General features: G+C 43.7%; 1 protein-coding gene across 1 annotated transcript in view; it reads left to right on the top strand.

The window, feature by feature from the left end:
• LOC145349289 (lysine-specific demethylase 3A-like) overlaps positions 1 to 6642 on the top strand; it is a 69435-nt gene extending 62793 nt beyond the window's left edge. Inside the window, exons 23-25 of the mRNA XM_080197826.1 lie at positions 740 to 916; positions 2116 to 2250; positions 5887 to 6642. Coding sequence (XP_080053952.1) covers positions 740 to 916; positions 2116 to 2250; positions 5887 to 5982 — 408 coding nt within the window. The 3' untranslated portion in view covers positions 5983 to 6642. The remainder of the gene's footprint in view (positions 1 to 739; positions 917 to 2115; positions 2251 to 5886) is intronic.
• Positions 6643 to 12881: the final 6239 nt, after the last annotated feature.

The raw sequence follows: 12881 nt of genomic DNA, 5'->3' as shown, positions 1-12881 counted from the left end.
GTGGTTGGTGATCTGGACATCTAGAAACCTGAAGCTCTTGACCATTTAATTTCACAGTAACTTCATTGCAGTCTTAATGTAAGCCTTACTTGTAACTTGTAAATTTTTCTTTTTCTACTTTGTCCTTGTTGATGTAGATAAGGGCATGTTCTCCACTACTCTTCCTGAAGAGGATGACTATCTTCTTTGTTTTACTGACATTGAGGGAAAGATTATTGTTGTCGCACTAAATTGCCAGATTTTTAGAAAATGTTGCTGCAACTGGCTGTACGTTCACCAATATTTTCCCGTGGTTCACCTGGAACCTCTCCAACATTCAACGATTGACCTCAAACCTGGTTCTTTCGGTGATTAATTACAGAGCACATGTCACCCCCGCTCTGTAATGGGTTTTGTTTGTGATTGGATCATTCGTGAGCATGGTTTGGAAAGACCACAGTTTGGGTCTTCCAATATTTTGGGTCTTTGCTGTAATCCCTCGATTACTCTTTATTGATGCACTTAAAATCATTCTTGGGGTATGGGTAAAGCTGCTTATACTACTGAGGAGGGCAGCTACATTAATAATGAGCCAGATATCTTGGGTTAAATTTTAAAATATTGAAAAGGCTAACAGATTATTCTTCACTGATCTCTATCTGGTGATGGGTCAGTTAGGATTCTTTTTGTACCGGTTGACTTGTCTGGATTTGTGACTGATTGCAGCTGGGTGCAAACAAAACTCTGTCCAATGTTTCAGGTGTCAGAAGAACAGGATCAAGAAAACCCCCCAGACCACGACCCCATTCATGACCAAAGTTGGTACCTGGACAGGACTCTACGCAAGAGACTTTATCAGGAATATGGTGTCCAGGGCTGGGCCATTGTACAGTACCTCGGTGATGTGGTGTTTATCCCAGCCGGAGCTCCACACCAGGTTAGTGCTAGATTTACCACCTTTCGTCTGCAGTTAAAAATGTGTGTTTCTCTCTCTCTTTATTGCTTTTCTTTTCCTCCTCCTCCCCTTCTCTTCCCTTTTCTCCTCTCGCGCTCCTCCCTGGCCTCCCCTGTTAGATATGAACCAAAGATTGCTGCTGGGTATCTGCGCAATAAGACTTGTGCAGGAATGCCCTGTGTTAACTGGCTTCTCCTTTCTTCCAAAGTATGACCTCTGTGTCCAAAGCAGCACAGTGGATTTTTCTGCTCAGTTGGACTGACAGAATGGTTATTGAGCTGAGTTGTGTTTCAGGAAATTTTTATGTACAGGAAATGTGTAATGTCACTAGTTAGTGTAACCCGAGGGAGGATGGATGGGGGAAAGACGGGTGCCTAATACTGCCGAATGTCCAGTGCTCTCAGATAATTAGATTGCTGTGGGTGGTGAAGGAGGTACCCGTTTTGCTAAGGAGAACCCTCTGTCAAGAACCACAATATTCCAGAGAATGATGTAAATGGAATGTAAGACAGTTCCCATCATGTAAATGACCATGTACCTGGGACAAGAATCTAGACTGAGCAGAATCACACTTCCAGCGGCAAGGTGGATTCTGAAAACTTCTGTCTCAGTGTTTAAACATACAATCTTAGATAGTCTTGCTATTTCATTTCTAGATAAAGCACTTTCTTGTATTCCACATTGAATTTAGGAATAAATTAATTTTAAAATTAAGATATTGTGGAATACCAGGAATCATTTTTCATATCTCCTGTGAAATTTCAATATTTTTCAAAATTGCTAGCGTATCATTTTCTACTACTTCCCCATCGCCACTTAATTTTAGGCGATAGATGCTTGGTTCTATTCATGCCTAATCTCTGTTTTCTTTGTAAAGTTTTTTAAAATTACTGAATATTAAGTTGTGTTATGTTTAGGGACTAGCCACCCAGATAAACTGCTGCATGCAGTTTGTGGAAGTCTCCTGTCTGTGTTAAATTCAGTCAAGACACAGTCGCAACTGGCCCTCAATTGAAAAGTCATGTTGCGCATGAGAGAGTACCCAGTGGGAGCCCCTGACCTCAGGAGGAGAGAAGAGACTGACAGCTGGAATCTTGTCCTGCTACACTTCCAGCTCTGTAATTTCAGTCTTGTTTGATGGAATTAACATTTAAATATATATATTCTGTTGCTTACTACAGGTTCACAACTTGTACAGTTGCATTAAAGTGGCAGAGGATTTTGTATCTACTGAGCACGTCAAACACTGCTTCCGACTTACACAGGAGTTTCGACACCTGTCAAACACGCATACCAACCACGAGGATAAACTACAGGTACCTTGCTCCTGAGGATGATGAGGTGATTTGTTTGCAGGCCAGTGCTTGGCTGGAAACCGCGCTTGCATTAGTTTCTCAGCCCTGGCTCGGTGGGTAGCACCTTCAGCTCTGAACCGCGAAGGTGTGCGTTCAAGTCCTCCTCCTCCAGGGCTGAGCTGAGTACAAAACCGAGGCCGACGCTTGGAGCAGGGCCGAGCAGCATGCTACACTGTCAGAGGTGCGGTCTTTCGTATCCTGGCCTCATCTACCTGCTCAGGCGGACGTAGACTGTTCCCCTGGCACTCCTCTCAAGGAAGGGCAGGGGAGTTGTCTCTGACACGCTGTCCCATGTTTATCCCACAAACAGCTCCTGAAGAAAAGCAGATTAATTGGTCATTATCACATTGCTAGGTGTGAGAATTTGCTGAGCACAGGTTAGTTTCTTATATTCCTACAGTGACTGCACTTCGAAAAGGGCCCGACTGTAAAAATCTTTGACATCCAGTGGTTGTGAAAAGCGCTATACAAACAAGGGGGTTGTTCTCCAGCCTGCACTCATCATCCACGGGAATGACGACGGGGCTCTAGACCCGGCGAAACCTGGAAGTCACTTTGATTTTCGCTGCCCCTCGCCAGTGACATAATCAGGATCCTGCCCACAGTGAACCTGATTTAAATGTATATCCATATATTATATTATTAAAGAGAGCCCTCACCATATATTGAACCCGAGAGTTTACAACAGGTTCACCCAGACGCGGGGATCCCGCCCAGAGCACTGCTGCCTCACAGTGCCAGGGACCCGGGTTCAGTTCCGGCCTCAGGTGACTATGTGTGGAATTTGCATGTTTTCCCCATGTCTGCGTGGGTTTCCTCCGGGTGCTCCAGTTTCCTCCCACAGTCCAAAGATGTGCAGGTTAGGTTGATTGGCCGCATTAAATTGCCCCTTAGCGTCAAGGGGATTTGTAGGGTAAATAAGTGGGGTTACAGGGATAGGGTCTAAATGGGATCGTGGTCAGTGCAGGCTCGTTGGGGCGAATGGCCTCCTTCTGCACTGTAGTGATCCTCAGATCTGGAGAGAAACTTGACATGTTTCACTGCCATTTTTTTTAGTAGGATTTCACCCCAAAATCTTTCCACTTCTGGAACACAAGTTAAAAGCACACTCCAAGTTAAATACAGGGCATTAGTAGTTTACCTGTCATTTGAATATTTTTCTAAATATTGCTGGGGTGGGGGGAGGACTGAATTCTGTGGCTTGATTTTCTTTTTCCTCTGAATTGGAAGGTTATGGGTTCATGTCCCATTTTTGAAAGTGCTGTTTTTGTGGATGAGACACTTGATGTGCGGCATGACTATTACTTGCTGCACAAGTGCCAGCACTGATCATCTTCAACAATCTAACCATCTCCCCTTAGCATCACCATTGCTCCCCAACATCTTGGGGAGTTATCATTAACTGGCCACCCAAATAAAATACTGTGGTTACAAGAGCAGACAAAGGCCTGGGATTCTATGGCTAGTAACTCGCCTTTTGACTCCACAAAGTCTGTCCTCTTGACTTGAGCCTTGTAGTAGGGGTATGATGGAATACTTTCTGCTTGCCTGGATGAGTGCTGCTCCAACTGCACTTGACAAGCTTGACCCAAGAAAAAGCCCACTTGATCGCTACCCCCATCCTCCCATCTTCAACATTGGCTCCTTCCATTCACAGACGCAGTGTGTACCGTCTACAAGACGCACTGCAGGAATTCACCAAGGCTCCTTTCGATGACAACTTCTTAATCCATGTTCCCTACAGGCAGGGAGGATGAGGGCAGTGGATGTATAGGAACACTATATCACCTGCTGGTCACACACCATCCTGACTTGGAAACATCACCATTCCTTCACTGTGTTGTTGGCTCAAAATCTTGGAATCCCTCCCTAAGAGCACTGTGGGTGTACCTATGCCACATAGACTGCAGCAGATCTTGTAGACAGCTCACCTGAACAATTTGAATAGATTTTAGGGTTTGACTTAACCTGTGACTCCTATTACTCGGGTTTAAGAATTTCTGGCTTTGGGTTGCAAAGTATTTAGTGACTGTATCAAAGGGGCTGGTTGTGCAGTGGCAATGTCACTGGCCGAGGCTAATGCATTGGAGACATGGGTTCATATCTCACCATAGTAGCTGGTGGAATTTGAACTTAATTTATGAAATCTGGAATTGAAAGATCGTCTGCGTAAACGTGACGCTGATTGCTACTGCTGATTGGTGTAAATTGGAAACCACCCCCCCGTTCAATGTCCTTGTAAGACAAGGAAGTTGTCCATCCTTAACTGGTCTGGCCTGTGTGTAACCCCAGACACTAAATCGCTCTTGAAATGGCCGAGCAAGCCATTCAGTTCGAAGGCTAATGAGGGATTGCTACAGAAGGTTAGGGTGCATGGAGTTGGGGGTAAGGTGTTAGCATGGATAGAAGATTGGCTGTCTAATAGGAAGCAGAGAGTTGGTATCAATGGTGACTAGTGGAGTGCCGCAGGGATCGGTGCTGGGGCCTCAGCTATTTACCATTTATATAGATGATCTGGAGGAGGGGGCTGAGTGTAGGGTGATGAAATTTGCTGATGACACGAAGATGAGTGGAAAAGCAAATTGTGTGGAGGGTGTGGAAAGTCTGCAGAGGGATCTGGATAGGCTGAGCGAGTGGGCAAGGACCTGGCAGATGGAGTATAATGTTAGCAAGTGTGAGGTTATCCACTTTGGCAGAAATAATAGTAGGAGGGATTACTATTTAAAGGGTGAAAAGCTGCAGCATGCTACGGTGCAGAGGGACCTGGGGGTCCTTGTGCATGAGTCGCAAAAACCCAGTTTGCAGGTGCAGCAGGTGATCAAGAAGGCAAATGGGATGCTGGCCTTTATAGCGAGGGGGATAGAATATAAAAGCAGGGAGGTCTTGCTGCAACTGTACAGGGCACTGGTGAGGCTGCAGCAGGAGTACTGAGTGCAGTTTTGGTCGCCGCACTTGCGCAAGGATATTTTGGCCTTGGAGGGAGTGCAGAGGAGGTTCACTAGGCTGATACCGGAGATGAGGGGGTTGAACTATGAAGAGAGACTAAATAAGCTGGGTCTGTACCCGTTGGAATTTAGAAGGATGAGGGGGATCTTATAGAGACGTATAAGATAATGAAAGGGATGGATAGGGTAGAGGTAGAGAGATTCTTCCCACTTAGAAAGGATAGCAGGACTAGAGGGCACAGCCTCAAGATAAGGCGGGGGACAGTTTAGATCGGAGTTGAAGAGGAACTTCTTCACTCAAAGGGTGGTGAATCTCTGGAATTCTCTGCCCGTTGAAGTGGTGGAGGCTACCTCACTAAATATATTTAAGTCACGGATAGATAGGTTTTTGACAGACAAGGGAATTAAGGGTTATGGGGAGAGGGCGGGAAAGTGGAACTGATCCACTTCAGATCAGCCATGATCTTATTGAATGGCAGGGCAGGCTCGAAGGGCTAGATGGCCTACTCCTGCTCCTATTTCTTATGATTGATAACAAATGCTGGTGGTGACAGCGATGCCCGTGACCTGTTAAATAGTAAGAGTGATAGGTAGAAGTAAGTTTTTTTTAAAGAATTATGTGATACATTTGTGTTTTTCATTTTGCGTACAGGTGAAGAATATTATCTACCATGCAGTGAAGGATGCTGTCGGGATATTAAAAGCTCATGAATCCAGCCTTCTCAAAGACTTCAGTCTGAAGCAATAGTTAAAAGCTGGGTCGTCCTGAAAAAAAAACCCTCGCTGCAACATTAGCAGCAAATTTGTTCAGAGGAAACAATTTACTCAGTGAGGCGATCTGATGATAATCTTTGCATTAAACAGCTTGACGTTTGCTAGTGAATGGGATAGAAAAAAGCACAACATAAAGCCAGTACTTTATCTTGTCTTAATTTTGTAAATCTGAGAAATGAAGATGGTTTGTACAACTCAACGTTCTGCTTGTAGTTAAACAAATTTTAGAATTTTCTCCCAATGTTTTTTTTCTTGGTTATACAAAATTAGTTGCATTCTGCCTCTATCTCTTCCATTTCTTCTCTCTCCTTTCCCAAAGAGAGATCATTTACTGAGATCAGGCTGTCTGGAGAAATACCTTGGATTAAAAATTTGCCATTGCTACTGAGGTTGGAGCAGATGACTCAGACACAGTAAAGAGAGTAGCCCTATGAGTTAGTTGAGAATTTCATTTGCAGTGACCTTGGTGTAATTGGCGTGTGTATCCTATTGAAAACAAATTTCCATTTTCTAGCCTTGTCCCTGCCTAATGAACTGAATCCTGCTCGAGTGTATCCATGTTGCCTTTTCAGTCATGATGTGGATATGCTGGCATTGGACTGGCGTAAACACAGTAAAAAGTCTGACAACACCAGGTTTTAGTCCAACCGATTTATTTGATAAGAGACTCACAAGCTTTCGGGGTTAGCCCCTTCGTCAGGTGAATGGAGAGTTCTGGCCTCAGACAGAGCATATAAAGCACAGACAGTTTAGAGATTACTGATTAGAATGCGAATCCTTACACCTAACCTGCTGTTCAAGACCTGAAGTGGCTGACAATGTGAGTGGAAGGAGCACTGATCACAGGTTACAGAGATGTGTATTGTCTCCAGACAGTACAGTAAGTGAGGTTTTGCAAACCCAGGCAAATCACGGGGGTTACAGATAGTGCGACATGAACCCAAGATCCCTGTTGAGACCGTCCTCATGTGTGCGGAACTTGGCTATCAGTCTCTGTTCAGCGACTCTGCACTGTTGTGTGTCGTGAAGGCCGTCTTGGAGAATGCTTACCCGAAGGTCAGAGGCTGAATGCCCGTGACCACTGAAGTGTTCGCCAACAGGAAGGGAACAGTCTTGCCTGGTGATTGTCGAGCGATGTTCATTCATCTGTTGTCGTAGCGTCAAGGCGTCCTTCACGACACACGACAGCGCAGAGTCGCTGAACAGAGACTGATAGCCAAGTTCCGCACACATGAGGGTCTCAACAGGGATCTTGGGTTCATGTCGCACTATGTGTAACCCCCGTGACTTGCCTGGGTTTGCAAAACCTCACTTACTGTACTGTCTGGAGACAATACACATCTCTTTAACCTGTGATCAGTGCTCCTTCCACTCACATTGTCAGCCACTTCAGGTCTTGAACAGCAGGTTAGGTGTAAGGATTCGCATTCTAATCAGTAATCTCTAAACTGTCTGCTTTATATGCTCTGTCTAAGGCCAGAACTCTCCATTCACCTGACGAAGGGGATAACCCCGAAAGCTTGTGAGTCTATTATCAAGTAAATTGGTTGGACTAAAACCTGGTGTTGTCAGACTTTTTACTGCCTTTTCAGTCATCAGTGGTTGCTGCTCCTTTAACCTGCTAAACCAATGGTGCACAATATTCAACACCCATTTAGTTTTGGCATTCAGCTATCCACACACAGGCAATTCCGAGAGTCATCATGTAACCATCTTCTTACATTTTTTGTGTAAATACTTTATCACATTCTTTTTGTAAATACTTGAGGTGGAGGCCTTTTACTGGGGTTAAATGTAGCTAAACAACTTGGAAAATATACAATCATCCATGAATAAAGTATGTACAGAATTGGGATTGTTTAAATTTAATTTCCAGTTGTGAAGTAAGTGATTCAATACTTTACATCAGTGAGGCAGAAAAAATGACCTTATTTGATTTGTGGGGATGCCTTCTCATGCCTTAACACATTTACAAAGCTAAGTTTTGAAGTGACTTGATTTGTTTTTCTTCTTCAAAGCTTATTAATAAGCTAGTTTGCTTAGATATGTATTTGAAATAGAGAAGGCATTTGCTGCTGCACTATACCAGCTGTGCGTCATGTCTACAGGTAATTTTTCAAAATTATATCACACATTATTGAATTGTTGGAAAAACCAGCACTACAAAAATTGTCCTTTTTTTTTCCTCCATAAGTTTACCTCCTAGAAATTCACGGGTCCAAACTAATCTGCAGTTTGAGCTGTGTTTGTTTTGCCTAGTTAAAGATGTGATACTTGACTCTAACTTTCATCCTGACTACTGTTTTTTTTTTAAATATACTTGTTGCTGAAAAGTTGAACTTAAATTTTTTCAGTCTTGTAAACAGAGCTGATGTACTAATCAATAAGCAAAAGTTTTGTTTGTTTTGAGACTTACTTGCAGCTGTAAAATTGAGAGGATTCTATCCAAGCTGCTTTTGTTTTTAAGAATAGAAAATCTGTCAGAAGATAAAGGAAATTCATTGTATTAAGAATTTTGATTACTCAGGATCTATACTTGAATGTTTAATGTATTCTGTTGGTTTGTTTGCTTTGTACATTTTCTGCGTGGTTTAAATACAGAAGTTTGAGTTCTGGAAAATGACAATTTAATCAGTAGAATTGTTTACAGATTGTGTGCAATGCATTTATACACCAGATAATGATTTTCTAAAAAAACACTAAATATTTCTGAGACCCAACACAACTTCTAATTTTTTTCAATTCATTCATGGGGCATGAGCATCACTGGCTGACCAGCATCTATTGCCCATCCCTAGTTGCCTGAGGGCAGTTGGGAGTCAGCCACATTACAGTGGCTCTAGAGACGCATGTAGGCCAGGGTTTTATTTGTATCCTGTTTTGGATAGAAGTTTCTGTAAATGAAGCACTGATCAAAAGGAAGTGGTTAGGTTAGAATGTCCCCTTTCCCTGGCTGACCACATATATTTATAATGCGGTGGAAAGGTTTAATGAAATCTCACGTGCTTCTGATGCAGAAAAAAATAAACGCTCCGTATAACACTGTTCGGGTGATTTTGATATTTTCAGGAGAAAGACAGGTGTGGAAGTGCCAGGGAGTGGTGCCCTGCTGAGTGGACTGAACGCTGGCAGATGGAATGTGAGGTCATCCACTTTGAATCTGAGAAGGATAACTCCAGAATTTTCTTTTTTAAGGTGAAGGGACATGGAACTGGGGTAAATGCAGGGAGCCAAAAGAGAAAATGCTGGAAAATCTCAGCAGGAAAGGAGAGAAAACAGCTGACATTTTGAGTCCAGTTGACTCTTTGTCAAAGCTCAGGGAGGATGCAGGTGGCCACCCCTGATGGTGCGCATGTCCAGAACCAGAGGCCGGTCACAGTCTGAGGATTTGGGGTAGACCATTTAGGACGGAGGTGAGGAAACATTTCTTCACCCAAAGAGTGGTGAGCCTGTGGAGTTCATTAGCACAGAAAGTAGTTGATGCCAAACATTGAATGTATTCAAGAGGCAGCTGGATATAGCACTTGGGGCAAATGGGATCAGAGGTAACAGGGAGAAAGCAGGATGAAGCTATGGAGGTGGACAATCAGCCATGATCGTACTGAATGGTGGAGCAGGCTCGAAGGGCCAAATGGCCCTCCTCTTACTCCTATGTTTCTAAAGCAAAGAGTTTTGTGTGTCCTTGTGCAAAAATGACTAATGACCAGACAGATTCATAGAATATTGAGCCTTTATTTTGAGGTGCAGGAAATTGTTTCAGTTGTACAGAACCTTGGCCAGCCCCCCATGTGCAGAAAAGGCAGGAGAATGGGGATGAGAAAAGTATCAGCCATGATTGAATAGTGGAGCAGACTCAATGGGCTGAGTGGCCTACTTCTGCTGCTATGTCTTATGTGGAGTACCTTACTCCATTTAAAAAAAAACTTTACCCTTTCCCACATTGCTTCACTCCTCATTCCATAATTGCCCTCTACAATCCTCATTGAGCTACACTGACTCCCTGCTCCATCCCACTCTTGGAAAACTTGAAATTTAAAACAATATTTTGTGTTTACATCCCTTCGAGCCTGTGCTGTAGAAAGGTAAAGGTTGCAGTTTTTTGAAATGTGGATTTTTTTTTGCCATACATGGGTCATTACACAACGTCTTCTGGTATGAGTTAAGGCTAGTCAGAGGTCAGAATAAAGCCTTTATCCATTTGAAAAAAAATTATAAAGTAGCCAGGAGATATATTTTCCTTGCTGTGTTTTGGACAGGAAAAAAATACTTTTTGTTCAAATGGTTTCTCATTCCTAAGACATTTGATGTGACCTTCATATTCATGCAGAAAGTGTCAAGCTGGGAAGTATGATGATTGCCAATTAATTCAAACCCAAGAATGGAAGGAGTTGCTGTTACTTGTTCAATTTCGTATGATTAGCTACAAGTTAATGAAAACAGAAACCGCAGTAATTTGTGAGGGGAAACAATTCCTAATCTTTCATCAGAACTGGAAGATGTTAAGATTTGCATCTTTTTTTTAAGCACATAGACAGGGAAAAAGAAGAGGAATGAACAAAAGGGAAGGTCTGGTCAGGTGAGAGGCTGTCGAGTGACAGCGCCTCTTTGGACCTGCTAATTTACAACCTGCCCTATTCAACATTTTGACTTCAACAATGTCTGAATGTAACAGCTGCTCCCGTTTCTTCAGAGAACAGAAATTGGTAATGATTTTGACATTTCTAGCTCCTTAAACCCATTAATCCCTCCTTTTGTGTTGTTGTTTTATTGAATTGACTGTGTTCAAAGTACTGCTGCTTATCAAGTTAATTGTTGTTAAAGAGTTTAAGCACAAGCCTGCCCTACACTTCATAGAAATAACAACTGTACATCAGCATGTCAGCATTCTCCTTATTATCAGTGCAGCTATTACATCAGCAGTGTCCTTGTTTTACAGGCACCAATGTCATTGTGAGGAAATTTGACCTTCCCCTGACAGTGCTGCTCAGTGACAAGTTAGAGCTCTGCTTCCTTGTCAGCACTTTCTGTTTTTAGCCACCCTTCTGGGATCACACACAGGCTCCAGGAATACTTCAGCTGCATGTCTAGAAGTTCTGGACTAGATGTGTACATCTGGGAATGTATCAATCTATCTAACTGGTGCTAACGTACAAATCTTCCTCGACATACTGGTCGGAATGCTCCAGCCATTTACTCCGGCAGCAGCAAGAACGGAAAATTTGGCAGGCTGCAAATCTCCGTTCACTGTAACAGAACCGAAGAATCCCAGCATCACTCCTAACAATTTCCTAAAGGTCCTTCAATGAATAAATGGCAAATATTTGTACGTGTCACATGCAGGCTTACATTAACACAACAATGAAGTTACTGTGAAATTCCCCTAGTTGCCACACTCTGGCACCTGAGGGGCAATTTAGCATAGCCAATGCACCTAATCAGTACGTCTTTCAGACTGTGGGAGGAAACCCAGAATTGGGGAGAACGTGCAGATTCCAAGCTGGGAATCTAACTCGGTTCCCTGTTGCTGTTAGGCAACAGTACTAACCACTGTGCCACCTCTTCCTTTTGTATGTAATACGGCCTTGGAGCCTCAGTAATGGGCAACCTAGGTTAGTGCATGGGCCACATGAGTGGCCCCCCCCTCAATTTCAATGGGCTGCAAGATTGAAATTGGGCTTGTTGACTAACCATAACCCATGAATAAGATTGATTATGTGCTGAGTATTTTGTAATGCATTATAGAAAATGCTTAAATCATTTGTAGGTTAATAGAACAATCAACTGTAAATGGTAAAAACAAAGCAGAGGGAATACACAGCTCTGTCAATAAGAAATAGGAGCAGGAGTAGGCCATCTAGCCCCTCCAGCCTACCCTGCCATTCAATAAGATCATGGCTGATCTGTCGTGGCTCAGTTCCACATTCCCGCCTGCTCCCCATAACCCTTAATCCCCTTGCCTATCAAAAACCTATCAACCCGTGTCTTAAAAATATTGAGCGAGGCAGCCTCCACCACTTCAACGGGCAGAGAATTCCAGAGATTCACCACCCTTTTGAGTGAAGAAGTTCTTCCTCAACTCTGTTCTAAACCGTTCCCCCCTTTATTTGAGGCTGTGCCCTCTAGTCCTACTGTCCTTTGAGCGGGAAGAGCCTCTACACCTCTATCCTATCCATCCCATTCAACATCTTATACGTCTCAATGAGATCTCCCCTCATTCCCCTCGCTATGAAGGCCAGCATCCCATTTGCCTTCCTGACCACCTGCTGCACCTGCAGGCTGGGTTTTTGCGACTCATGCACAAGGACCCCGAGGTCCCTCTGCACCTTCGCATGCTGCAGTTTTTCGCCACGTAAGTAATAGTCCTTCCTACCATTATTCCTACCAAAGTGGACAACCTCACATTTGCCAACATTAAATTCCATTTGCCAGTTCCTGGCCCATTCGCCCAGCCTATCTAGATCCTTCTGCAGACTCTCCACACCCTCCGCACAATTTGCCGTTCCACCAATCTTGGTGTCATCAGCAAATTTCGACACCATACACTCGGTTCCCTCCTCCAGATCATCTATATAAATGGTAAATAGCTGAGGCCCCAGCACCGACCCCTGGGGCACTCCACTAGTCACCAACCGCCAATCCGAATAGCACCCATTGACCCCCCACTCCCTGCCTCCTATTTGACAGCTAATCCTCTATCCACGCTAACACCCTACCCCCAACTCCATGCCCCCTGACCTTCTGTAATAACCTCTTGTGAGGCACCTTGTCAAACGCCTTCTGAAAATCAAGAAACACCACATCCACCGGCTCTCCTCTATCCACCGCCCTAGACACATCCTCATAGAACTCCAATAAATTCGTCAGACACGACTT

The sequence above is a fragment of the Carcharhinus amblyrhynchos genome, chromosome 1 (assembly GCF_965287045.1).
Source record: "Carcharhinus amblyrhynchos chromosome 1, sCarAmb.v2.hapA, whole genome shotgun sequence".
In the NCBI taxonomy this organism is placed as follows: Eukaryota; Metazoa; Chordata; class Chondrichthyes; order Carcharhiniformes; family Carcharhinidae; genus Carcharhinus; species Carcharhinus amblyrhynchos.
The sequence above is the reverse complement of the archived record's forward strand: the minus strand, read 5'-3'. Positions and strand labels throughout refer to the sequence as shown.